This window comes from Trachemys scripta, chromosome 2 (genome assembly GCF_013100865.1).
Source record: "Trachemys scripta elegans isolate TJP31775 chromosome 2, CAS_Tse_1.0, whole genome shotgun sequence".
NCBI classification, from domain to species: Eukaryota; Metazoa; Chordata; order Testudines; family Emydidae; genus Trachemys; species Trachemys scripta.
The window spans coordinates 176,120,436-176,147,350 of NC_048299.1; the positions used below are offsets into that span (position 1 = coordinate 176,120,436).

General features: G+C 41.8%; 1 protein-coding gene across 5 annotated transcripts in view; it reads right to left on the minus strand.

The window, feature by feature from the left end:
- The window catches only part of KIF13A (kinesin family member 13A), a 205,435-nt gene that overhangs the window by 53,732 nt on the left and 124,788 nt on the right, over nt 1-26,915 (minus strand). For all 5 annotated transcript variants that reach the window (XM_034762385.1, XM_034762382.1, XM_034762383.1 and 2 more), the window contains exons 10-17: nt 24,164-24,275; nt 22,038-22,250; nt 18,763-18,873; nt 17,390-17,524; nt 9,051-9,181; nt 6,862-6,948; nt 6,588-6,754; nt 3,539-3,749 (exon numbers count right to left, since the gene is read on the minus strand). In XM_034762385.1, the coding sequence (XP_034618276.1) occupies nt 3,539-3,749; nt 6,588-6,754; nt 6,862-6,948; nt 9,051-9,181; nt 17,390-17,524; nt 18,763-18,873; nt 22,038-22,250; nt 24,164-24,275 (1,167 nt within the window). The remainder of the gene's footprint in view (nt 1-3,538; nt 3,750-6,587; nt 6,755-6,861; nt 6,949-9,050; nt 9,182-17,389; nt 17,525-18,762; nt 18,874-22,037; nt 22,251-24,163; nt 24,276-26,915) is intronic.

Genomic DNA, 26,915 nt, shown 5'->3' on the forward strand with positions numbered 1-26,915 from the left:
CCAGGAGGAGTCCTTGGCTCCCTTTCTTGGTCCAAGTAGAGCCTGAATTTAACAACTTTCTGGGAATGTGACAAAGCCAATCTCTTTTCCTCAGGCTTTTGGGGAAGGAATGGGTGACAAGCATAGCATAGCTAGGTGGGGCTGTTACCTCAGCCAAGTATTAGTTTAGGGAGTTTTCATTATTTTTTGTATATTTTAATTCTTGTTTTCTTTGTGTAGTTGTGGGAATGCACTTAGGGCAGCACCACAAAAACACACCACAGAAACTGAAGCGAACAAAATAAGTTTTAGATGGGATTTTTGTATTTTTACTATACAAAGTGTGTATGCCAAGTTCCATTTGGATACAAACGAAAGCAAATATCCATCTAGATATCGAGTCTGGAAAGGCATTGGTTTTAAAAAGAACAGCAGCTAACTCTTAACTATAGTGGCACTTGAAAAGTGCCACTATAATACACACCAGTCACATTCCATGTCACTAAGGTCTGCTACACCTTGCCCTTCAAACTGAACAGATGGTGTTATGCCCTAGAATATGAAATATGTTTTCCATACTTCCCATCACGTGCTCAGTAGATGTCCTCTTCCCCCTCAAATTACTATCCTGCCTTCACTGCCTAATTAACACTAGAAATTCCCCACAGACGTCTCTTGATTTCTCTTTCCAGTACATGGACCATTTCTCCACTCTTCAGAAGCCCGAACCTCCTTTAGAGCTGAAAAAATTAAATCTAAGACAATATTCTGCAGGACTAGAAATGTTCACTATTTCTTACAGGATACCTTTTACTCAGGGGTGAAAGTAAGTTAAAGGACTTACTGGTACACCGGAGTCCTGGGCAGGGGCGTGGCCTCAACCAGAAGAGGCGGGGCCGTTAAATCAAGATTTGAAGGCCCCGGGGCTCCGGCTGTGGCTGTGAGCCCCAGCTGTGGCTGTGAGCCCCAGGGCCTTTAAATCACCCCCAGAGCTACCAGCTGCAGAGGCGGCTGGGAGCCCTGGGGCTCAGGGGCGATTTAAAGGGCTCTGGCTGCTGCTACTGCAGCGGAGCTCTGAGTCCTTTAAATCGCCGACGGAGCCCTGCTGCCGCTAACCTGGGGCTCTGGCAGCCGGGCTCGGGCAGTGATTTAAAGGGCCCAGGGCTCTGGCGGCGGGGAACCCCAGGCCCTTTAAATCACCCCCGAGCCCGGCTGCCGGAGCCCCTGGGTAGCAGCGGCAGGGCTCCCGTGGGGATGTAAAGGGCCCAGGGCTCCTGCCACTGCAGAGAGCCCCGGGCCCTTTAAATCGCCCGCCTGGGGAAGCCGGTCAGCTCTTGCCAGTACGCTGTACCAGACCGGACCGACTTACTTTAATCTCTGCTTTTATTCATTAAAATAATTTGATAGGACTCCAAAATTTTATCAGATGCATAGCAGCTATGGATGGTGGTGGTGTTTTTATGTTTCAATAGGACCTAGAGACCTCAGCTATGAGGGTGGGATACTCATCAGTGAAATCCAAGGACAACATTCTTGTTTGAAGGTCCATTCCTCCCAAACTCCCCTAACAGTTGCTGTACAGAGGGTGAGTGATGGCATGGCCACTACATTTCTTGCTTGGGGGCTTCATCTCTTCATATCAGCCTGAAGATAGAGGATATCATCATCCATTCTAGTTTTCTGTCCATTCTCATGCTCCAGAGCATTCTGGCTGCTGTAAAGGGTAAGAAAGGGGTGGGTGGGAGGGGAATACCTCTACTACTCTACCCCAGCCACCTATTTTGTGAGTGGCCTTCCCTTGTGAGTGACTCCAGTTCATACCTATGCTGCTGCTCACAGCCTTTCCCAGGCAGTGGTACCATATCAATTATGTGATTTTTTGACAGCTTCACTACTGTTCACAAGGCAGTTATGAAGAACAACAATGAATCCAACCAGAGGCCTATTCATTTTAATCTGCTACTTGGCAAAGCTGCAAGAAGTTATAAAAGTACAAGAGCTCTGTCTGCAAACTCAGGAAGATGAGACTGCATAATTTTGCATTCAGTTCACATTAGGATGGTTCTCTTTACATCTCTAAGAGCTAGAAACGATTTTTAATTAAAACTGAAATACTACAGTTTTCCCTCCTTGCCTGTGAAATCTTTCTAGTCATCACTGGTACATAGACGAGCAGATTTTTTTCAAGCCCAGTTTGGCAGAATTTGTGAATGCTGAAAGTAAGGCTGCACAAAAACTAACACAAAATGCATAATTTTACAGAACTAGATCTTGATTCTATTTTCTCTTTCCTACATTCTGGGTCTGAATGAGGCAAGACAATTTTGGCTTACTCTGTTTAGACTTTTGTTTTACATTGACTTTTTATGGAGGAAGTGGAAATACATCAAGATAGAAAGGAGTGCTCAAAGTCACCATTTATAAAAAAAGAGATGAGCGAACAATGAAGTCTCTGTTGTACAATGCAAATAAACATTCACAGAAAACAGAGTTGGACAAAAAACTAGCAGTCCATTTAGTCACTCCTTCTATTGGACAAATCATAGAACCAAGAACAGAATATTACTTTGTTTACAACAAAATGCAGCTGCTGAAAATCTTATTCCTCTCCCTCTGCTCTGACCATATCACTCCCCTCTGTGAGTCCAATAGCTTCCTCTCACCTCCTACATCAATAAGCTTCTGTCATCCTCAATATACATCTCTACCCTTTCCTAAACTCAACTCATTTTTTTTCCTCCTCCTACTCCCTCTCTGACTTCTTAAGCTCTCCTTTCAAATCTCCCTCCCAAAAGTCCCTTGTGAATCTTTCACCCATGCTTTGTCTGTGTTTTTCCACACCATCCCTTTTGACTGGAACTCCTGTGTTTCCCTTGCACACTAAACAACCTGCCTTTACTCAAAATCATTTCTCAAAATGTACATTTTGTGTGAGGCTTTTCAACAACAGTGTTCTAAAAATAGATTTATTTTTAAAAGTTTGCACTACATGAGAGTAAACCTTTAATTTTTTGCGCATGTCCTGTGTTTCTGAATTTTGACTGTGCTTGATACACATTGTTAGATTCATGGGGCATGGACTGTTTTCATAGTGTTGGGTAACATTGATGGCACAGTAATATTTGACAAAGTTTGATCTTACATATTTGTCCCTTCCCTCCCTCCCTCCCTCAAGTAATCTGTCAGCAACACATGTAGGGAGTGTTAAAACTGTATGAATTTAACACTTGCATAGCATCTGAACTGTTCTATGAAGAGTTCATTGGGAGAAAAATAAAAGTCACCACACCACGCAGGGCAAAATTCTGCTCTCAAAGGTGCATGTGAGACACCAAATCAAACCAATGGGAAGCCCCATACTGCAGCAGAAGTCAGAATCTAGCTCTAAATGAAATAAAAGTGGGATTTAACTGGGTTGAAGAGAGGTCTGATACTGCAGTTTAACAATGAGCCAAAATGTTGATTGTTTCCAGATAGATGGATCACCTTGTCCTCCTATCCCCTAAGCCCTCTCCTTTGTATTTCTCATTCATTTTGGTTTTAACTCCTGTATTCTCACCTCTCTTCTGTCCAGATGTTTACTTTTTGCTGGGCAGTCTGAGCTGTATATGAGAGCCTGTCACTGCCGTGCTGATGCTGCCTTTCTGGAGAAAGCTGCTGCCTGAGCTGCTCGAGCTCACGCTCATACATCAACCTCTGCTCCTCAAGAGCACTCTGCTTCTCTTCTAAGTACTGCTTCTCCAAGACCTGCACCACATTTTGGACTGGGTCTAGAAAAGGAAGAAATGAGCAAACATGACACTTGAATTCAATTACTATCCTATTATTTATATTTCAGTAGCATTCAGAAATTCCCAGGTACTTTCCAAAAGCAAAGAAAAATGCAGCTATTGCCCCAAAGAACTTACAATCCAAAAGTCAAAATAAATATACAAAAGGAAAGGAATACAGAAAGTGAGATGAGTGATCGCTGACAAACATTTAGTTCCATTATTATTTTTTGATGTTGTTTTAAAATATATTATGGACCCCCAGGAGGAGGAAGGATAGAGAAGGGAATGAATTAGTAAGAGCAAGGAAGTAGGACAAAGGAAAAAGGGAAAGGATAGCTTCACTTTCTCTGTATTAGCTGCTGAGGAAATGTGATGGAGGGTGGTGGAAGAAAACTGAAGCAAACAACCAAATTATCTACTTCAGTTAGTAACAACCACTGAAAGAAAAGAATCATTTTTTTTCCTTTTTAAAAGCAAGTTATAGATTGTGTACGTTTCCTAGAACTTCTTTGTGGTTCAGGAAGAGAATAAACGTCTATAATAAATTAACCTTCCCATATATTGTCAATTTTAAATCCATCTCATATGTACATTGTACACTAATGTACAATAAACTCTGGGTTGATTTCAGTTTTGAAGACTTACATGTAGTAACTGAACTGGCAGTTAAGAGAAGCTTAAAGTCAACATTTTATTAAGCAATATTAGCTTGCTGTGCTGTAAACGCCACATGTAAATCCTGCGAACACGAACTGAAAGATACATAGTTCGCATTAACATAGTCACAACACACTATTGCGTGATGCAGTTCACACCCCTGCAGCCCAAACTCTGGGGCTGCGTAGACAAGCCCTTCGATGCTAGTAGTCCTGCCTTTGCTCCAAATATCAAGTCCTGTTACAGTCCCATATACAATACTGGTGCCACATGGAGAGATGTGCCATTGTTAAAGGTGCCATGTTAAATACAGACTCTGTAGAGTCTGCAAGGCGTTGGTCAGGTAAAGAGATGCTTGTCAATACTCAACTTTCGGTAAAAAAAAATTAGTTCTGATGTCTTTATAGATAAATGTGGCAAAAGTTTCACATTTGGCAACTGCTCACAATTCAATTAATATTTAAACTAGTGGGACAGATTCTGCAAAGCCCCATATATTTAATTGAGGACAATTTCGCCCACTATTTGTAATGTAACTAGGAAAAGTTCTTTATAAAACCCAATTTCTCATCTGAACAGAACAGTGGTGAGGGCTGCCTGTGATCTGCTATAATAATAGTTTGAATTTGTTTATCTGCGTCATTTTTAGCATCATTAAAAGTATTAATTTAGGATATATGTCTTCTCAACGTATCTTTGGAAAAACTGAAAACTACTGCAAGTTACTATTTTAATCGTATCACTGTCACTCGAAGAAAAGAACTCATGCTTTGCACGCAGACTTATTATAGGGATACCACCATTATAGCAGTTATGAAATACAAAGTAAAAACTTGTAAATGTAAATATTAAACATGTCACAAGACATTAAATGATATACTATGTGTCTTAAATTGTCACAAGTAGTAGACTCTATTCACAGGTAGCTAGAATTTGTATTGGCATTAGAATGATTAATTATTTTTAACTTCCAGATACATTTTGGAGCAAAAAGGATTATTGCTTGAATGGAGTTTTGATAGAAGCATATAAGCTGAATTATTTATTTGCCTGTCTATAATACTCAATTAAATACTTGCATAATGCAAGCAGAATTATCTTCACATCTGCAAGTTTTTATAGCATCATCTCTAAAATATTTTGAAACCATAATTATACCGAAGAATGACTGAGAAATTAAACATTATGCAGAAGATAAAGGACAAGCATGGCAGAAATGAAAAGATGCTACTGTGTTTGGAAGTACAGGAAATAATTCTAAAGATGAATCACTGAGACAAGGGTTTGCTAAATTACTCAAAGACTATTTTTTAACTGATGCCAGAAAGTGAGTTCCCCAACAAGATCGAATGAACGATCTCCCCAGACATCTGCTACTACAGATCACATTAAAAGTTGTTACATGAACAAACCACAGTATGAAAAATATTCTTTGTAATATCTGGGAAGCCAACAGTTTTCTCATTTCAAGTAACATTTCCAATATCTGCAGAAAGTGGATTAAATAGCATATGAGCTTTTACATTTCAATACAGGCAATTCTAATTTGTTAAACACTAAACATTGAGATTCTTCTGCATGAGACATCCTTTAACAGATTTTAATAAGTAAGGATTGTATAAAATACTGTGAGCTTAACAACTGTCAAAGCATGCTGGCTGATTATTTTGCCAAAATGTCTGTTCTGGTTTCGCTACTGTCTTGTTAACAATGTTATGGTATCACATCAACAGTATGTGATGGAAAAGAAAGGATGAAATTGCCATAAAATACATTTCAAAGTTAAATTTATAGCATACTTTCACAAGTAATTGTAGTCAAGAGTTTAGCAGGTTTTAGAAAAGGATTAGACATTTATATGATCATCGTTCACAGTTACATTATATAGGACAATAATGTGGAAAGAATAAAGACCAAGATGCTTCAAAGCATATGCTAATCATTGACTGATTGGGTCAGGAAGAAATTTCACCTGTGGGCAGTTTATTCTATAATTATCCAGGACTGCATTTCTTGCATCCTCCTCTGAAGCATCCAATATTGGCCTCTAACACAGAGGATACTGGACTAGATGGATAACGGATATGCTCCAGCAACTCCTAAATTCATATATCTAAGATTTTTTTTAATTGGACCCAAACAACCTTTGTGCATCACTTGATATGATAATTCTCTTACCATTACTATTCAGTGTTTTCATTATAACTTCCATTTGTGCAAATTCATAGTTGTAATCTGGTTCTGAAGAAGCTTCACTAGTCGCATCCAAATCCTGTTCCGCTAACACGGTTTCTTTTTCAAAGTCTTTCAACCAATCTCGTCGCTTCCTCTTTGGCAGATTGATTCTATTTAAAAATTTAAAAGTGACTTAAGATTTTAAAACCAACAAGAGTGAAAACAGGTAAGCAAATAAGGTGTGTGAGTGGAAGGAAATCAAAAAATATACAATTACCTAAAAAAGTGGTTGTTTCCCCATAGGATTCTATCTCCATGCCACAGCTGAGTGGCACTACATACCAGTGTGCCATTTACACAGGATCTAAAAGAACAATAAGACCACTTTGGTGAGCTAACAAAAATGATATATGGAAAATACCTACAAGTTTATCTAGTCCAGGGGTCGGCAACGTTCGGCACGCAGCTCGCCAGGGTAAGCACCCTAGCAGGCCGGGCCAGTTTATTTTCCTGCTGATGCGGCAGATTTGGCCGATCGCGGCCCCCACTTGCCGCGGTTCGCCGTCCCGGTCCAATGGGGACGGCAGTAAGTGGCGTGGGCCAAGGGATGTGCTGGCTGCGGCTTTCCGCCGCCCCTATTGGCCCGGGACGGCGAACCGCGGCCAGCGGGGGCCGCGATCGGCCGAACCTGCCATGTCAGCCGGTAAATAAACTGGCCCGGCCCACTAGGGTGCTTACCCTGCCGAGCCGCGTGCCGAACGTTGCCGACCCCTGATCTAGTCTATTTTCCCCACCTATGCAAGATCATATGTAATACACCATACACAGATTAAGTTCTTATTAAACAAAGTTCTTATTAAAGTGTAAATGTGAAAGGTTGCTAATGAATGATCAATTCCCACTGCCTTTGAAAAACTGCTTCTGTTGCACCTCTGCACTATAAACAGTAGAGGGAGAGGGCTTCCATTTTAGTTTCATAGCTGGTGATTAAAAAAAGCCGCATGCACATTCCAGAAACTGGGTCACAGACTGTTCATTGTAAACAGTCTGTGAACCTAGTTACATTTAAACACTATTAGAAAAAGCTTATGCATGGTTATTTTACCATTTCTAAGGAAACCTCTAAGAAGCAGATTAGTCTAATAGATGGTAAATATTGCTAATACATATCATAGATTATATATAATTTATTTATACATATGCCTTATATCACTGAATTTCATTCTTTTGATAAATTGGGCTTCTATTAATCTAAAGTTTCTATTTTTGAGAAATTTTGAAAAACAGCATTTGCATCTAGGGTCATCTATATTTAAGCTTTATTCATGAAAAAGTGAAATGGAATTGTTTGGTTCTTGCTTCTGTGGCTCAAAGCAGAAAAATAAATCAAATAGTATTTCCCTCTAAAATGTAATATCCTAGATGAAATGCAATACTGTCTCTTCAGAGTCAGAGTTCTGAATTCAGTTTTGTGTCAAATATCTTATGTGTCAGATATGAAATAATCCATTCTGTTTAAAGTTGTAACTCTGGTAACAAAGTTCATGCTGATATAAACATCCCAGAAACAACTACTTAAGCATTTCAGATCAGTCACAAACAAAACATTGTTATATGATTTTCCACTGACATTCTCCTGTTCTTGCCAGTCAAAACTCCGAACTCCTTGTACTGTAACTCTATCACCATAAGTCTGAATACCATCTAGCTGGAATTTTGTAATTTACATTATTAGTCTGCAGCACTGCGATGTACACGCTAAGATGTACTTTATAAAATGCACAGTGAAGATAGGGTTTGGAAAAATAGATATCCCTCAATCTTTTGTTTACCATATAATGCCTATATTTATGAAATTAATTAAACAGTAAGATCACAGGCAGTATATTTGTGTGAAATTATTGCACATGCCATACGTGATGTTACAAGGCTGAACAGCTTTAAATGCTAGCAAAGAAGAAACAATCCCTATAAATGGAATGTTCCTATAACTCTAAAAGAGCAACAAGAGGGAAGAGAGTCTGGATTCATACATTTACTGGGCATTATTATAATTGAGACTTTCAGATGAAATGTATCTATTCTCATGAAGCCTAAGAGAGTGAATTCACAGGGGTAGAATTCATCCATCCAACCAATCGACAGGCTGCTATTCCATCCCAGAGGTTAGAATAGCAGCAGCTGCACATCTCTATCATCCTGCCTATTCCACAGAGTCTATGTAAACAATGATCCCATCCTTGTTCCCAAGACCTCCTTAATTATGGTTTATTCAGAACCAGCCTGGAGACTTCCTCTTTGGCATGGAGGTCGATTTTGTCTTAAGTTTCTGTTGACATCACCTGAATTGAAACTGGTTATTGACCAGAGCACACAGTATTTGTGACATAGTAAAATAAAAACGCATGCACCTTTTGGTGATGAGAAGCAAACATTGCACAGGACAAGTGTGCTGAACTTCCTTACCTTGCATTTTCTTTTGGTGTGAGAGAAACTTCCCCATCTAATGCAATGTCAATCTCACAGTGCTCTGGTTGGATCCCTATACCAAAGAGCTGTATGTCCTGAGAGGTATCTGCACCAACCCTGGTGTGGTCCTGGTTCATAGGTTATTAATAAAACATCAATGAAAATCAAGCAAACTGCTTCCCTTTACATAACTTATCAGATACAACTTACAACAAAAATATTAACATAACAAGAATGGAAAATGCATAACCAACACTCTGAAATCCTATGCTGGGGACTTCCACACAGCAAAAAATAATGCTGGTCTGACAGAGGTAAAACTGAAAGAGGCAACTAACCAATTCTTCTATGCAGCATTTCATCTTAGTAGTTTTGTTATATAAATCATAAAACACCACAGAAGCAAATTAACTCTGATTTAAAATGTTCACAAGTCTCTGTGGTGCCTATGCATTACTGCACATAGTAAGGGCACACTAGAACTGAGGTAAGCATACTGTATTAGTCAACTCAGTTCCATAGCTTTTGTCTCTTAGAATCTGACCCAAATGGAGAAGTTACTCATATTGTGCAGTAACTGGCGTTTCAATTGTGTCCCCCTATAAGTGCTCCATTTCAGATGCACTTGCATCCCATGTGCCTTTGATCCAAGAATATTGGTAGTAAGGGCCGTTTGGCCCATGCATGCACACTACGCATCCTTGTGCCCCATATTCTGAGGGTACATAGGGCTATACAGGTGCACTGCCCTCAGTTCCTTCTCCACCATAAAGTCATACAGAAGAAACTCTGAAGCAGAGGGAAAGGAGGGCAAGTAGTGGAGTACCCATAGACAGACACACATCTCAAAGAACATTTGCTGCCCAAAGTAAATAACCTGTACTACTACTTCAAGTACTATCCCTATGAGCGCTCCACTTCAAGTGACTTCTGAGCAGAACCCTCATGAGGAGGAGAGAGCTTTGGAGCAGAGTCCAACATGGAAGAAAAGACCGGATTCCCAAGGACAGCATCTCATCTAGAAGAATGAATAACTGCTCAGTGCTTGGAAAATGTATGTATTAAAGTCCAAGCTGCAGCCTTGCAGATCTCAACAATGGGGATGTGTTTGAGTAATGCCATAGAGACAGAAAGAAACTTCCTGGAATGGGCTAATATCCTAGAAGGGGGTTGTATATTGGCAGCTTCATAACAAGAAAAAAAGACATCCAGAAATCTACCTCAAGAGTCTCTGGTTGGAAACTGTGGTACCTTTGGATCTGATGGCAATCGAAACAGCCTGGGAAACTTCTAAATAGTCTGGTTCTTTCCAAATAGAAGACTAGTTCCCTACTGTTGTCTAAATTATGGAAAGCAGAATTTTCCCTGGTCTGACATGGTTTGGGGGAAAAAATTGGAGATTGAGGTCTTGATTGATGTGGAATTCAGACAATGCCTTAAGTAGAAACTTAGGATGTAGACTAATTTTTCGTTCTTGGAAAACACTATAAAGGGAGAGTCTGCCATTAAAGCTCCCATTTCTCCAATTCTTCAAGCAGAAGTGAGGCCCACCAAAAAAGCTGTTTTCATTGCTAGGTGAAGACAGGAACAGGTGCCCATCTGTTCCAAAGGCGGTTTTAGAAGACATTTGAATATGAAATTTAAATCCCATACAGGGATGGGATCTCTAATGTGAGGAAAAAAGCTGTGGCGGTATGATCAAACACTGAGAATCCTTCAACCGGGGAACAAAAGCCATTATAACAACCAAGTGAACCCCAATGGAACTCATAAATAATCCTGACTTTAATGCCAGCAGACAGTTGAGGACAGCAGAGAAGGGAGAATGAACAGATGAAAGATGTCGCTGGTCACACTAGTGATGAAATCTTTTCCATTTTTGCAGGTAAATATTTCGCACAGACTTTTTCCTACTGTTTAATACCACTTACTGTACCTCTGCAGAGCAGGGAGTCTCTATTCCTGTGAACCTTCGAGTAACCAAGCCTTGAGGCAAAGGACTCCTTGGTTGGGATGGAGAGTCTGAGCAGTGTCTTGAGACAGAAGACTGGGAATTGTCAGAAGACTCATCACCAGACAAACGGAGGGTAGAATCAAGTAAGGATAGTAGGCCTGCCTGGGCCACACTGGAACAATTAATATGATCTTGGTTTTGTCTTGCTTGATCTTCACCACTCTCAATATCGGGGCATTGGAGGAAATACAAACAGAAGGCCTCTTGTCCACAGAACAAGAAAATATCTTCCAGTGCATGAGGGCCTAACCCTCCTCTTGAGCAAAATAGCCTGTTGGTAAGGGTGGCAAAGAGATCCACTTCTGGAAATCCTCAAGTCTGAAATATATGATTGAGAGTCTAGGGAGTCCAACTCCCCATTTGTAATCTTGAAGGAAGCATCTGCTTAGATTGTCGGTTAGGATGTTTTGTAGGTCTGGAACCTAAGTTGCTGAAATAAGGATGTGATTGGCTATATATCAATCCCATTGCTTTATTGCTTCTGCACAAAGGGAAGGAGATCGCCTCCCCCCTCACTCTCCCATCAGTTGATGTAGAACATACAGGCTATTTTGCCTGTTGTGATTTTGATGGATTTGTCCCAGATTAATGGAAGGAAGTGAGACCAGGCAATCCAGACTGCCCGGGAGGCCAAGGTGTAATGGTGCTTCTTAGCAGACCATTTGCTTTGAATGGTATGGTTCCCTAAATGCCACCTCCCCCAAACCTACCAAGGAGGCATCTGCCATTATGGTGATGGTTGGGGATGACTGGTTAACGAAACACTTGCACAAACACTGCCTGGGTTCTTCCACCAATTGACAGAGTCTTTGACACAAGTCTGTTCAGGCTGTGTTTGTTTGTGGGTATAAACAGTCCTGAGCCACCCCAGGAAACAGTGCAGCATAATCTGGCATGTCGTGTCATAAAGGTATAAGCTGTCCCCATAGTTGAAGGAAATTTCTTGTTGATGTCTGTGGACTGACTTGAATTTTTGAAATGAGGTTTGTTAATGTCATGAACCTGTCCATGGGAAGGTAAGCTCTGACTGATTCTGCATCTAAGGAGGCCCCTTTGAATTATATCATTTGCACAGAGCTCAAAGTGGATTTCTCAATGTTGCGCTGAAGACCCAGCCTGAAGAATCAGGACATTGCTGTCTTTGTGGCAGAATGAACCTTGTTTTAAGACCAGTTCTCGAGCAGCCAATCATCGAGGTATGGAAAAACAATTGTCCCCAGTTGAAGCTAAGCGATGATCACTGACAATACTTTCAATACCACTCTTGGGGCAGAAAAAAGGCCAAAAGAAAACACTCGATACTGGAAGTGATCTTGACTAACCAGAAAACTGAAGGAATCTCTCGTGAGAAGGATGAATCATGACATGAAAGTATGTATCCTGAAAGCCAAGGACCGAAAATGAATCCATTGGCTCCAACTACGGAATTATAGGTCCAAGAGTCACCATCTTGAATTTCTGGGTTGTCACAAAGTTGTTTTAGAATCTTAAATCTACAATCGGTCTCCAGCCCCTGTACTTTTTTGGGACCATAAAATACTTGGACTAAAATCTCTTCCCGACATGGTGAGCTGGTTCTATGGCTCCTATGCATAGAAGGGAAGCTATCTCCCATATCAGAACTGCTCATGAGAGAATTTCCTGCAGGATGAAAATGGTGGAGAGAGACTCGAAAGTGGGAGGAAGCAGGTAGAATGGTGTCGTTGCAGCTATATGATGTGAGGTTGTTCCAAACCCTCAACCAATCTGTCAGAACTGTCATTTTGATGAAGATAATTGAGTTGTAGATGCAGACCAAGTAGGCAAGCTCTGTCTTCGCAACCTCAACTTCTTTCTGAGGGGCTTTGAAATCCTGAAAATTCAATAGGGCAGGATCTTTGTGCTGTTTGAAATCTGCTAAACTTTTGTTTGCTTGCAAGTGTATACATTTCAAGGAATCACAAGGTGACCCTGGAATCCTTTGGGTTGTACAAGGATTCATCGGTGGATTCAGCAAAGAGTTTTAATTGCTCGTAGGGGAGATATTCTACCACATTTTCGACCTTTCTCTGGAACCCAGACAGTTAGAGCCAGGATGTTCAAAACAGGACCACTGCTGTAGAAATAGAACAAGCTGCAGTATCAACTGTATCATTGCTTGCAACGAGGTCCTAGCAAGCAGCTGACCCTCATTAATAATGGATTGGAATTGTTCACGATATTCTGCTAGAAGGTGCTCAATAAAGGTGGCAAACTTAAAATAATTTGTATGGTAATATTTTGCCATAAGAGCCTGGAAATTTGCAATCCTAAACTGAAGCTTTGCAGATGATCAGGTCTTATGGCCAAACAGGTCAAGATGTTTTTGGTCTTTATCATAAGGTGTGGATTCAGTGTGCTGCTCTCTACCACATTTACTCACTGCTTCTACAACCAGACAGTTAAGTGCAGGATGGAATAATAAAAATTCAGAGTTCTTGGTTGGGACGTAATTTATTTATTTTTAATTGGCACACTTGCATGTAAATGGTATTGTTGCTGAGCTCTGCCAAATGGTCTTGGCAGGGTTCAGCGGGGCTTTATTGATGACCAGGTGTCCATTGTAGAATATCCAGGACTTATGCTGCGACTCTCTGACCTCCTCTACAGGAATCTGTAAGTAGTTTGCAATATATTTAATTAAATCCTGGAATTGTCTGAAGTCATCTGCCAGAGAAGGCATCTTCTCATCTGGAGAAGATAAGGAAATAGTCATTTGTGGAACAGCCTCCTTAACTGCTCTGGCCCCCCGCTGTTCAAAGGATTCCTCTGGTTGACAGAGTGGAGGAGATGGAGTAGGAGAATGTTTTCTTCTATGGTCCCCACAAAAAGAACTAGAACCTGCGAAAACTGCTATCTATATGCAGCCCAAGCACCCCAGTATGGTCACTGAAGAGGTCCATAAGTTATGGGTGGTGGCATCCAATGCTGCTCAAACCAGCATGAAGGGGGACAGGTCCATCCTGGGTGTAGCTCCTCCCTTTCCCCAAAAGGGTCAGGTGCAAGGTCCCTTGCTTAATTTAAGTAGGGGAATCCTGCACTGAGATCTGGGAGTCAGAATCCTCATCTAAAAGAGGAGTTCCACCAATCTCAGAAGGAACTGGAGAACAAGCTGTACTGGGGGAAGTACCAACTTTGATAACCATGTCAATCTCTGTACCAACAGACATGGGGAGACTCTGGCTCATCTGAGACAAATAAGTCTCTGGAGTATCTAAATTCCTGTGGTACTGGATGGATCTGAGTTCGCAAGGGGCAACGTTCCACAGTCAGCACTGAAGGCACAGACTGTGCAGGTGAGTCTCGTCCAATGGAGTTGAGGGTACTGAAGAAGATGGTTGCTTGGGTGGAGCCAAGATAGCATGAGAAGTGTGGCATCTCCTTGGTACCACAGGCATCTGGGTGATCAGCTTCGGTATGGAAAGGGTTGTAGGTACCATCCTTTTAGAAGCAGAGTGCTTAGACTCCTTCACTAAAGGGTCTTGGTTCTGTAAGTATGGAGAATGACCCAGGTACCGAGACATGTTTGGAGCCTTTAGTCTTAGAGGAGCTCGAAGTCCTTAGCATAGGGTTGGTACCAGAGCCTGGAGCCTCAGTGATACCCATATTGAGATGTGAGGTCTCCAATGAGGTCTAATGTTGAGGAGACTGAGGCTTTCTCAAAGTGAATTTTTTATGAGGAGAATGAGTCCTCTTTTTATAGGTCTCTCCTGAGCAGATCTGGGCAAATGTGCAGACATTGATGGGGCTACGCTTACTCAGAGGCAGATGGCCAGGGTGCAGTCTCCTGGCCTGGATCTGAGGCCAGACAGAGAGAATCTTCCATCGTTAAGTTTTATCTCCCAATTCTTCCTAGGTCTGCTTTTAAATGCTGAGCAGATGCTAGACTTCTGAGGGATATGCATTTCTCCCAAGCAACAGAGATACCAAGAATGCCCACCACTGATTGGGAGAGCTTCCTGGCAAGCGAGGCAACATTTGAAGTCTGGAGATCCTGGTTTACCCCAGGCCAACTGGGAACTTGAAAGTAAAAACTCCTGGAAGGGAAGGGATTATAAACAAACTCCTCTACAAAATGGACCAGGTATAAGAAAAAAGTTAAAGAAAGAAAAAAAGATAACTAGATGCAGGAACAAGCTTTGAACAATATAAGAGGGCACATTAAATGCTCTGTCTCAGGCTGAGGAGGCTAAGCCTATACTGAGGGTGGCTTACTCACCCAGCTCTATATATCCTCAGTACAGGGCACAAGGACATGTAGAGCACATGCATGAGTTTAATAGGCACTGCTACAAAAAAATCTCCGATCCAAGGCACATGGGGTGTACACACACCTAAAGTGGAGCACCAATACTGACGCTATTTGAAGAAGAGGGTTACATTTCTGGAGCAACATGCCAACTCCTAACCACACAGCTGATGTCAATGGGAGCTCCACAGATAAAGTTAGGGCTGGAAAGAACCTTGTGGAGAGTCTAGTCCAGAGTTCCTCAATCTGTTTGATACTAGGAACTGGCTTGCAGTCTTCCTCAACTGTGTAAGGGAGATCTCATGGACCAGTCATTGAGAAACACTGGTCTAGTCCACTCCCCAGAATATGCTATAAGCTTGTGCATGGCAGGTTTCTCTACCAACTCCCCACAGGTATTACATCCATACTCGAACACTTCTAACACAGATAAGACCTCTGCAACTACCCAAGGGAGACACCATCATTCCAAGTCTCATTGCACAGCTCATTAAAGATAATATTAAAAGGGTGAACCATTTCAGTGTATTTATATCTATGATTTCCTTATTTTTAAACAGTACAATACAAAAGCTCCCTATCATTAAACATTTATCTAAAATAGAAACTGACTATTATGCAGATAATGATAGTGACCTCTTTTGTAAAGCATTGAGATATACTGACAAAAGGGCTATGTGAGAGCTAAGTATTATTATAATGAACAGTGCTTTCTCTGTCATTCACTTGGGAGGGAGCTTGTAGTGTCAGAACATTTCCTACATATATTGATATAGTAGAAGATTTGCACTGACACTATTTCACATTCAAATAAGAGCATCTCCAGTAACCGGAATGGACAGAAGTTAGTGTCATGAAGAAAAAAGTTAGGAAAAATGTATTACTCTAATGTTTAACAGCTTTATTATGTTACATTTAAAGTGTGTTTTTACTCTTAAGAGTGATTACCAAAAATGGCCCTTTCATACTGACTAGACTGGCTTTCTGTATTTTAAATGTTTATCATGATGCAATATTTTAATTGATATAAGGATATTAAGAGCTATATGACTACAAGTCTTTCTGTAATCGGAAACTGAAAATTAAGTTTAAAAAAAAAAAAACCAGATTTACTCCCTATACGTATTCAGAATGATATCTGCTCACTTTAGAGAGCAAAAGTATGTTTTTACTGCCTTTTGCTCCTGTTAGCCGATGCAGCTAAAAGAAAGCAAGCTAGATCCTATTTCTTCTTTAGCATCAACAGAATTGCTTACTAAGGGACAGATTCCACCACCCTTACATATTGGATAGTACATTACTTCATGAGTACTCCCATTAGAATCAATGGGACAATTTAGGAAGTACAGTACTACACAGCATGAGTAAGGGTGATGGAATCTAGCCCCAAGTTTTAATCAGTTACATTGTGCTAATCTACTGAAGACAATGGAGTTGCATAGGTGTAACTGGGGGCTTAGTCTGGCCTGCAAAAACTTTATTATTTATCAACCAAGGATATCTGATAGAGTCATTGAATGAATTATGGAACCATTTGTTCAGAATACTTGAATTGTTTCTTAGAACTAGCCTATGCTAATATGGTATAGAAATCAAACACTGTGGGGCTAAACAGATGGTAGTTTCCAGATTTGATCCCTGGAATCCAATTCTCACTTCATGGGTAAGAAGGAATTGAAAGTGCTGTGCAGGAGTGCCTCACATCAACTTCTTGGGAGCAGTGCTGATGGAATCCAAAGGGGAGTCACATCTAGTCTTCAGTTGGAAAAACTGGGGCTGCAACACAGGAGTTTACATAACACTTGCACACACTAAGTCTGGTTCTCCTGTCTCGCCATCATGAATCAGGAGTTACCCCATTGAAGTCAATGGAGCTAAAGTGCCAGGGAAAATATAAGTCTACGCAATTGAGGGGGAAATCAGGACAACTCTACTTTGCTGTAACTAATCCTATGAGTCCATCATTCTAAATTCCAAATTCTTTCAGAAATTAAAAACAAGATTGGTCTTCAGTATGATTTGTTAAATATGTCAATGTCCTGTTTGCATTCTTACCTTTAAATAATAAACCAAAAGTTCATTGAGTGCAGGGTCTGCATTCAGATTAACCAGGTAACACTTGTCATCCCCAACCTTGATACCAGAGGACTCTAGGGAAATTCCCATGCTTTCTAGTTGCCTTTGCCTCTCCTACAAACACATAAAAAGGTTAATCTCACATATTATAGTTTGCTGAGACAATAAAATAATTAAATGAAAGCAAGGAGTAAGGCTGAATACTAATCTACACACAGGACACTGTTACTAAAAGTACTATCACGTAAGTTACGGTAAAAGGATCAACTAAAACAGACAATGATCATACCCTGTATTCTTCTTTAGATTGTAATATTATGCACCATGACCTACTCCTTTAATGTTCACTCACTTTGAAAAACAAACACTTACTTAGGCAAGTAGTCCTACCAACTTCAGTGGGACTGCTCACATGAGTAACTACTATGCACCATATGGGTTGCAGAATCAGGTTCTGACTCATCATGTCAATTGCAAATTTGTCACATTACATGCAAATACCAGAAAGATAAGCATACTAGCAGCTATGATTTCAGGTTTAGGGGCATGCCATAAAGGAGCGTGGGCTCAGAGTTTTATTTTGTTTTTAAAAAGCTACAAAGTACCTACTACTAATAGAAACATTTCCCCAATTTTGTAAGTAATTCAGCAAAAGTGTTTTTGTTTGGATCTAAATGTTATTTTGTAGTAGTTGCAACCCAACATCATAACATACCACTGATGCATGAGAACTTGAAAGTGTAACTGACTTATTCACTCTCCAAGCTACAAAGAACAAATAGCATAAATGATGGCAAATAAATCAGAATCTAAAAATTCTGTAAATTATAATTGAAGATAATGTTAGGGTTGTCTCCAAATTAGCTAAAGGTGTGAATTAAAAGTGGATTAGTTAAACTGCAGTAAACCCTTGCGTAGACACATTCAAAATTGAATTGGCCTTCATTTGGGTTATCTTAATTCTGAATTAAGCTATGATTTCACCCTACTTTGGTCTTACAAATCTGAAGTGCCCCGTACACACTGCCATTTGTTTTAAGTACATATAGTGGACTTTAGCTATCATGGCAGTGATCCCATTAAATCTATTCTAATGAAACTGTCAGTGTTAGCAAGTTACACTGTACTCTGGATGCAAGGTTGAATGAAATGATTAAAAAAAATGGAAAATACAGAAAAAGGATGAAAGACCAAGAGAAGGTGCCCCACAGAAGTAAGGGAGTAGGAAACTGCAATATCCATGGCCAGACTCAGCTACTGTAAGTCAGCAAGGATCCATTAAAGTCTATACAGTTATGTTGATTTACACCAGATGAGGATCCAGGTCTCAGTAGTTAAAGTATCTGCACTACCTGTGCAATTTCTTCTGTTTTCCTTAGCTTTTCTTCCCATGTGACTGTAAGTTCTTTTATCAGTTTTTCAGATTCTTCCAATTTTTCCTTTAGCTCTGGTGCTTTCAGGGCCTTAATGTTGAGAAGAAGAAAATTTTTACAATTTTAAAATATCATCATACATAAAATAACTCTGCTCAAGCTGGTTTTAGCAAGCTGCTGGCCACAGGTAGCAATTACCACCAATTGAGCCATGACAGGATTTTTCCTTTTCTTGTTGAGTTAATTTTACAGGGGAAACTGTGAATAGGTGAGATAGATTCTTAGTTGAGCACTGAAAGAATCAGTTGACAATAATGGGACAGTTTTTCAGCTAGTGCAAATCTAGGTAGCTCTATCAGAGTCAACAGAGCTATGCATATTCATCAAAGCTGAAGATCTGACCCAATATATTTATGCAAAAACTGGGTGACTATATTCAAACAAAAATATCTAACAAGTTTGTACTTGGATATTCTCAATCACCCTTCTTTAATTTATTCTTCTAATAACTATTTGGATTAAATGCCTTCACTAGATTCAGGACATATGTAGAGTTCCTAATATTTTGCCTATTCTGATTTTGTAGGTGGCCTAGCCAATTATAGAAAAATTGAGAATTGCAGATGAAAACTGGGACAGACAGTGGGTATAAAACAATATCAGATGTGCTCTAGGACTAGGAGAGGCTTCTCACCCTAATGATTGTCAAAAAAATTAAACAAGGTGGTGAGACCATCCATGTGATCAGTAAAAATTCAGTAGGTATTTTTATCTCTCATGATTCTTTGGTGTCAGTAAAAAGGTAAAAAGCAACAGAGGGTCCTGTGGCACCTTTGAGACTAACAGAAGTACTGGGAGCATAAGCTTTCGTGGGTCAGAACCTCACTTCTTCAGATGCAAGAGAGTAAAAAGGTAGGAGAACAGTAAGCTTGAAAGTTTTACATAATTTAGTCAGACAGACAAGACAACAGGTAATTTTGGGTAAATTCAGAGCACTTTTAGGTAGCTTCAAATACATCCTTGACAATAGTAGAGACACAGAGTGGATGAGGTAATATATTTTATTGGACCAACTTCTGCTGACGAGACAGACAAGCTTTCAAGTTTACAAAAAGCTCTTCTTCAGGTCTGGGAAATGTACTGAGAGGGTATGTCCACACTACAATTAGACACCCACAGCTGGCCCGTGCCAGCCAACTCGGGCTCATGGGGTTTGTGCTAAGGGGATGTTTAATTGCAATGTAAATATTCAGGCTGCAACCCTCCCATCTTGCAGGGTCCTAGAGCCTGGGATTTAACCCAAGCATGAACACCTACTCTGCAATTAAGTAGCCCCTTATCCCAAGTCAGCTGGCATGGGCCAACCAGGGGTTTTTAATTGCAATGTAGACATACCCAGAGTCCCACAGCTAAATACAAGGTGGAACAGATTGTTTAGCATAAGTAGATACCGTAATATATATCAAGAGACCATTCAAGGTAAGTGGCCTATTAACACATTTCCAATCATAGGGGTGAAAGGAAAAAAGTGGTGGGAGGGGTTAAATGGGTTATAGATTGCTGTAATAAGCCATAAATCCAGTTTCTCCATTCAGTCAATGATTTTTAGTGTCTAGCAAAGTTATGAATTTAAGCTCCATGGCTCATCTTTTGAAGGTGTTGTACAGGTTTCCTTTGACGAAACCCATATTTCAAGGGACCATTCAAAATGAAGTAAATGTTAACCACTTAGGCTAAACAATCTGTTCCACCTTGTATTTAGCTGTGACACACTGAGTACATTTCCCAGACCTGAAGGAGAGAGCTATGCAAACTTGAAAGCTCATCTCATCGGATCATGTTGAAGTTGATCCAATAAAAGATATTACCTCACTCACCTTGTCTCTCTAATATCCTGGGACCAATGCGGCTATACCAACACTGCTTGATAACAGTATTCAGTCAGAAGTTGCTCACATACCATGAACACAAACGACTGTTTAATACAAAAACAATTAATTTAACCTGATTTTTTTTTAAATTGTTAGAAGAATAGCTAAAATTAGGCATTTTTTTAAATTTATGGACGGAGTCAATAGTCTACAGTGCAAAGAAAAACAGGAGTTCATGGAAACTTTGCCATTTTAGCCTCATATATCTTCTTTAACAATCTCTACACTAGCTTTTCTTTCTTGCTTACACTACACAAATCCACCCTCAGATTCATCTTTAATCTCATCTCCTCTTCTTTATGCTTGTCCAAAGCAGTAGTACTGAGAGGGCTCAGTGATCGCCAGTGGTTCTCAACCAGGGGTACACATATTCCTGCTGGTACGGAGAGGTCTTCCAGAGGACACATCAACTCGTCTAGATATTTGCCTAGTTTTACAACAGGCTACATAAAAAACACTAGCAAAGTCAGTACAAACTAAAATTTCATACAATTACTTGTTTATACTGCTCTATATACTGAAATGTAAGTACAATATTTATATTCCAATTGATTTACTTTATAATTATATAGCAAAAATTAGAAAGTAAGCAACTCTTCAGTAACAGTGTGCTGTGACATTTTTGTACTTTTATGTCTGATTTTGTAAGCAAGTAGTTTTTAAGTGAGGTGAAACTTGGGGAACGCAAAACTCCTGAAAAGGGTACAGTAGTCTGGAAAGAGTCACACACACACACACACACACACACACACGCACGCGAAAGACAAGTTCTGTATGACAGAGCTTACAATCTATGTGGGAGACAAGAGATGAAAATATATAGATGGGGGAAAACAAGGTTAACAGGGAGACCATTACTATTAGCATAATAGGCAGCGGTCACAGCAAACCAGTTCCTTTAGTGTTTTTGTTTCCTACTTAACTGCCCCCATTTAACTTAACCAAGCTACATCCCACTCCTTCAAAAAAACCATACAAAAAAGTTGAAAACCTACTATGCAGTTATGATCACAGGTCACTGTCTGTTCTGTGCTGTACTGCACAGCATCTACTTATGCCTTTAGATTAAGTTCTTCAGGAAAGGATCTAGTTTGGCAAGGTACACCTTCTGTACAACCCAGTGTATGCTTACAAGAGGCCCATGAACTATCAGATATTTCAGCTTATTTCAAGAAACCAAGTTAATGACTTACAATATAATTAACATAGCAATCTCACTTTCCATACTTTGTTGTAAGAACTACACATAGAACTAAATTCCTATCAACACACTTGACATTTCCTTATAGAACTCTAGATACACAGAGCTCCAAATTACTTTACCTCAGCTTGCGAGAGCTGTTCTTTGAGTTTTTCCACTTCTTCACGTAGTTCTCGAATGACCCTGGCATTTGGATCTTCATTTACCACAGCATGATTAACTATCCTTTTGGCTCTGTCTGCATATCTCAGCGTAGAGAGCGTTTCCTCATAATTGTCAGCTGATGGGCTAATTGTGGCTATCATGGCAGTTTGGCTGTTTCCTCCCAAGTTGTCCTGTAAAGCATAATCTTCGAAAGTTTGAGGAATACAGGACAGATTAAAACGTACCCCATGCTCTCTGTAGCCATAATGTGCCCTTGCAAAGAACGGATTTGAAATATGAATGACATCTATTTAGACACCAAGTGCAGTGATTAATTTGAATTTGATCTGTAACTCAAACAATTTCTAGGTCTCAAGCATTAGACATGATCCCACTACAGATTAGTACCGTAGGTAATAAGATATCACTGCTGGGAGAGCAAAAACAGCAGCAGAGAATCTGTTCCTAGTAATATGGAAAAAAGTCTGTAGCAGCAGCCATGCCCCAGCTCATAAACTGTATGCTCCGATCCCATAACACATCATGCTTACAGTTTGTCTATAACAGAGGTTTTCAAACTGTGGGGCGTACCTCTCCAGAGGAATGCGGAGGAATGTCTACCGGGGTCCAGCACAGGGCTGGCCCCTCCCGATACCCAACCCCCTCTTGAGGTGGCTCAAGAAGGTAGGCTCAACTGGTCACATGTAGGAAACCTGTGTCTTTTTGCTCATGACCGTCATGCAAAGGAGCAGGCAGCGGCAAGACCAATGATGCACTTCTGCCTAGGTTGGGAATGGACAGCAGCTCCTCCAACCTGCACATAGATCCCACCACTTCCCCACTCTTGTGACAGGGATGGCTGTACTCCAACAGCTGCCCCCATGATGACTTCACACTCCTCCCCTCACGGCATTTAGCACCAAAGTCAAACAGGCTGCCATTTTGAGCTGCAGATAAGTGTGGAGAGAGAGGAAGTGCTGGGGGGCTGCGTGGACAGTGGCTCCTGGGACCAAAGGTGAGGGTGTGGGCAGGGCTGGCTTTAGGGCGATTCACCTCATTCACCCGAATCAGGCCCTGCACCCCTAAGAGGGCCCCACAACATCCCTAAGAACCCTCCACTGATGTGCCACTGAAGGCATCGGCAGCCAATAGAGCTGCCGCCAAAGTCCCGCCGCTGTCTTCGGCAGCAGCTCTTGTGAATCGGGCCTCACAGTGCCTAAAGCTGGCCCTCGGTGTGGGATGGGGCTTGTATTGTCCCAGAGCTGCATGAGGCGCCCAAAGAGTTGTGCGGAGCTGCCCTCTTCCTATAGGTTCCTGCCACTCAGGGTCTGCCTGAGCGGGTTGCAGGCAGCCTCCCCAGCCCAGGTCAGGGTGGCGTGGTTTCCCCCGGGTGATGGAACCTGTCAACCTTCAAACAGCATAAAGAAGCCCAGACAAGGGCCTCCAGTCCAGTGCTGCGGCAGAGGGGTGGGATCTCCACCTGCCGCAGGCAGCCGCATGTGCCCCAGAAGGTTATTCCCGGCCCATGACTGCAGCTCTCCTGGCAAGCCACAGGCAGTCCGCGCGCAGCCCAGGAAGGAGACACTGTCAGTACCACCCAAGCTGTGTTACTTCGGGATCACTGTGGCTCCTTCACCACTGCTGCAGCCAGACCCCGAAGCAGGAGTCACTGTGGGGTGCAAATCCAGGGCGCCAGTGCCTCACTGTGTAGAAGGTGGCTTGCTCAACTGTCTGCCTGTTCACAATCTCGCATTCATAGGCTCACCGCACACTTTCCTGGGTGCAGCTCAGAGCCCTGCTCTCTTATGTGTGACCATAATGCCCCTTGTAGGGCCCACACTGTGCTCCCTCACCCCCATTCAGAGCAGCGGCGGAGGCTTGGATGAGCCCCACATGGCAAGGCTTGGGGCAGCCCTGCACGGCAGGGCTCGGAGACAGAGCACCACCTCTACCCCCGACTCACCTGAGTGGGCCACCTAGCCTGTGGGTCTGTTTTGTCTGGGTTGCGGAGTGGGGGCAACTACAAATTATAAGTCAAAGGGGGGCTCAGCTCAAAGAGTTTGAAAACCACTGGTCTACAGAGTGAAATGAGGCTATGCGTTACCTTGAGAAGCCAAGTGAGTACAGAATCTCTATAAGGCACAAACTTGTTTTTCCCCTTTCCTGCTGCTTGGTCAGCAAGTGATGATATAACCAATCCCAGCGTTGAGAGTGACCTAAGAAAATAGCAAAACATTAACAGCTTTGTATATGTATTCCAAACAACATGATTTGGTAAAATGCAGAGGAGGAGGAGGACTTGAAAGAGAACTAGACTTTGTGGTTTGCAGTTGTTCATATACAGTTTCTAAAGATCCCTGTTAAAGTAACCATATTTATAAAAAGAGAATTGGATTCAGAGAGCAGTCTAAGTGGTTGCCTAGGATTCTATACTGCAACCTAATGAGACTAAACAAGAAAGTTTGGAGCTCAGTTTAAATATTAAAATATTTTAAATACTTCAGCATGTGAGGTTACAGCATCTTATGTATCCTTCCTCAGAGACTAAAGTCCAAAGGTAAGAGACCTTTTGCCTCAATACTTCTTCATTAAGCACTGCTGATGGCACTGTAGAGCTGAATAAGAGGAACTGAAGTCAACAGAACTACTCACATGCTTAAGCATGTGCATAAATGTATGCAGGTTCAGGGCCTAAATTAGACTGACAAAATAGTTAAAGCACCAGGTTAAAGGAAGTTAGTCTTGTTTTAAAGCAAAGATTCTTACTCCCACCACCATGTTCCCAATCCGCACATAAACCCTTTACAAAGAATCAACTAACTAATGCTGATTGGATTGAGGAGCAGGTGGGAATAGTTGGCCCTTTATATATTCTACTTATATTTACATATTTTAATATACTATCTAGATATATTTTTACATTCGTACTTACACATCATATACATGTGTCAGCAGCGCCATCACTATACGCTACAGCAGCGCAGCTGCACCAGTGCAGCTATGCTGCTGCAGCACTGTAAGTTTAAACAAGCCCTTAGATGCAGGGACAGTGGGTCTTGGCACAGTGCCTATCAGAATGAGCCATGACCCTGATTGGGGCCTTTGAGTGTTATTGCAATAAAAGCAGTAAATAATGGTCAAAAGATGTTGCATAAACGTGCTTTAATGAGAGATCTGAAGGAGTTCCAGCTGTTACAACTCTTATGGAAAATGTTCCAATACCGTGCAGCAGAAGGACATACTGGGATGTTATAAGAGGAGGCATGGATGGAGTATAGACAAGGGAGTAGAAGGAAATAAGATTTTTGGGAGGGGCATGTCAAATTTGTCCTTATGATCACACATCCTAGCACGGGGTGGCCAACCTGTGGCTCTGGAGCCACATGCAGCTCTTCAGAAGTTAATATGCAGCTCCTTGTATAGGCACCAACTCCAGAGCTGGAGCTACAGGCGCCAACTTTCCAATGTGCTGAGGGGTGCTCACTGCTCAACCCCCGGCTCTGCCACAGGCCCTGTCCCCACTCCACCCCTTCCCGCCCCCTCCCTTGAGCCTGCTATGCCCTCACTCCTTCCCGCCTCCAGAGCCTCCTGCACACCACAAAACATCTGATCAGGAGGTGCGGGGAGGGAGGGGAAGATGCTGATCGGCGGGACTGCCGGTGGGCAGGAGACGCTGGGAGCAGGCAGAAGCTGATGGGGGGCTGCTGATGTATTACTGTGGCTCTTTGGCAATGTACATTGGTAAATTCTGGCTCCTTCTCAGGCTCAGGTTGGCCACCCCTGAACTAGCACGTATATTTGCCTATTTGTACATAGAATACCAGTGTCTGAATGACCATACCATGTAGCACAAAGGGGTATTTTAATTTTAAATTGTTGTATAAGTGAAAGTACATCAGCCTTTGCAGTACTGTCAGGGAAAATTGATTTCTGGATCCCTAATCTCTCATTTCCAGAGGCTGTGAAGATGGCAAATATTGGGGTGCCACACACTGCTCCAGACCAACCTCCCAAGACAATTAAGGAGCACCAATAGCAGACTCTTTAAGGGTGTGCTGTTGAATATCCATCAGCTAGAGCAGTGTTTCCCAAACTTGGGACGCCGCTTGTGCAGAGAAAGCCCCTGGCGGGCTGGGTCAGTTTGTGTACCCACCCCGTCTGCAGGTCCGGCCGATCGTGGCTCCCACTGGCCGCGGTTCGCTGCTCCAGGCCAATGGGAGCTGCTGGAAGTGGCGCGGGCCGAGGGCCGTACTGGCCACCACTTCCAGCCGCTCCCATTGGCCTGGAGTGGCGAACCGCGGCCACTGGGAACCACGATCGGCCAAACCTGCAGATGCAGCAGATACACAAACTGGCCCAGCTTGCCAGGGGCTTTTCCTGCTCAAGCGACGGAACAAGTTTGGGAACCACTGCTCAGGAAGTGTCTCAGGAAGATATTAGTGTCTCAGGAAGATATTAAACAGCAGCTACTAAAGGTAGACATTTTAAAATCAGCAGATCTGGATAATTTGAATTCAAAATTTTAAAATCTGGCTGAGGAGCTCACTGGTCCATTAATGTTGATTTTTCATCTAGTCTTGGAACACTGGGGAAGTTCCAGAAGACTGGAAGAAAGCAAATCTTGTGCCAATATTCAGAAACAATAAATGGGATGCCCCAGGTAATTATAGACCTGATAGTCTGACATTTATCTTGGGCAATATAATGGAGTGGCTGAGAAAGGAATTGATTAAAGAAGAATTAAAGCAGTGGTGGGCAACCTGCGGCCTGTGGGCCACACGTTGCCCACCACTGAATTAAAGGAAGGTAATATAATTAATGCCAATCCACATGGATTTATGGAAAATAGATCCTGT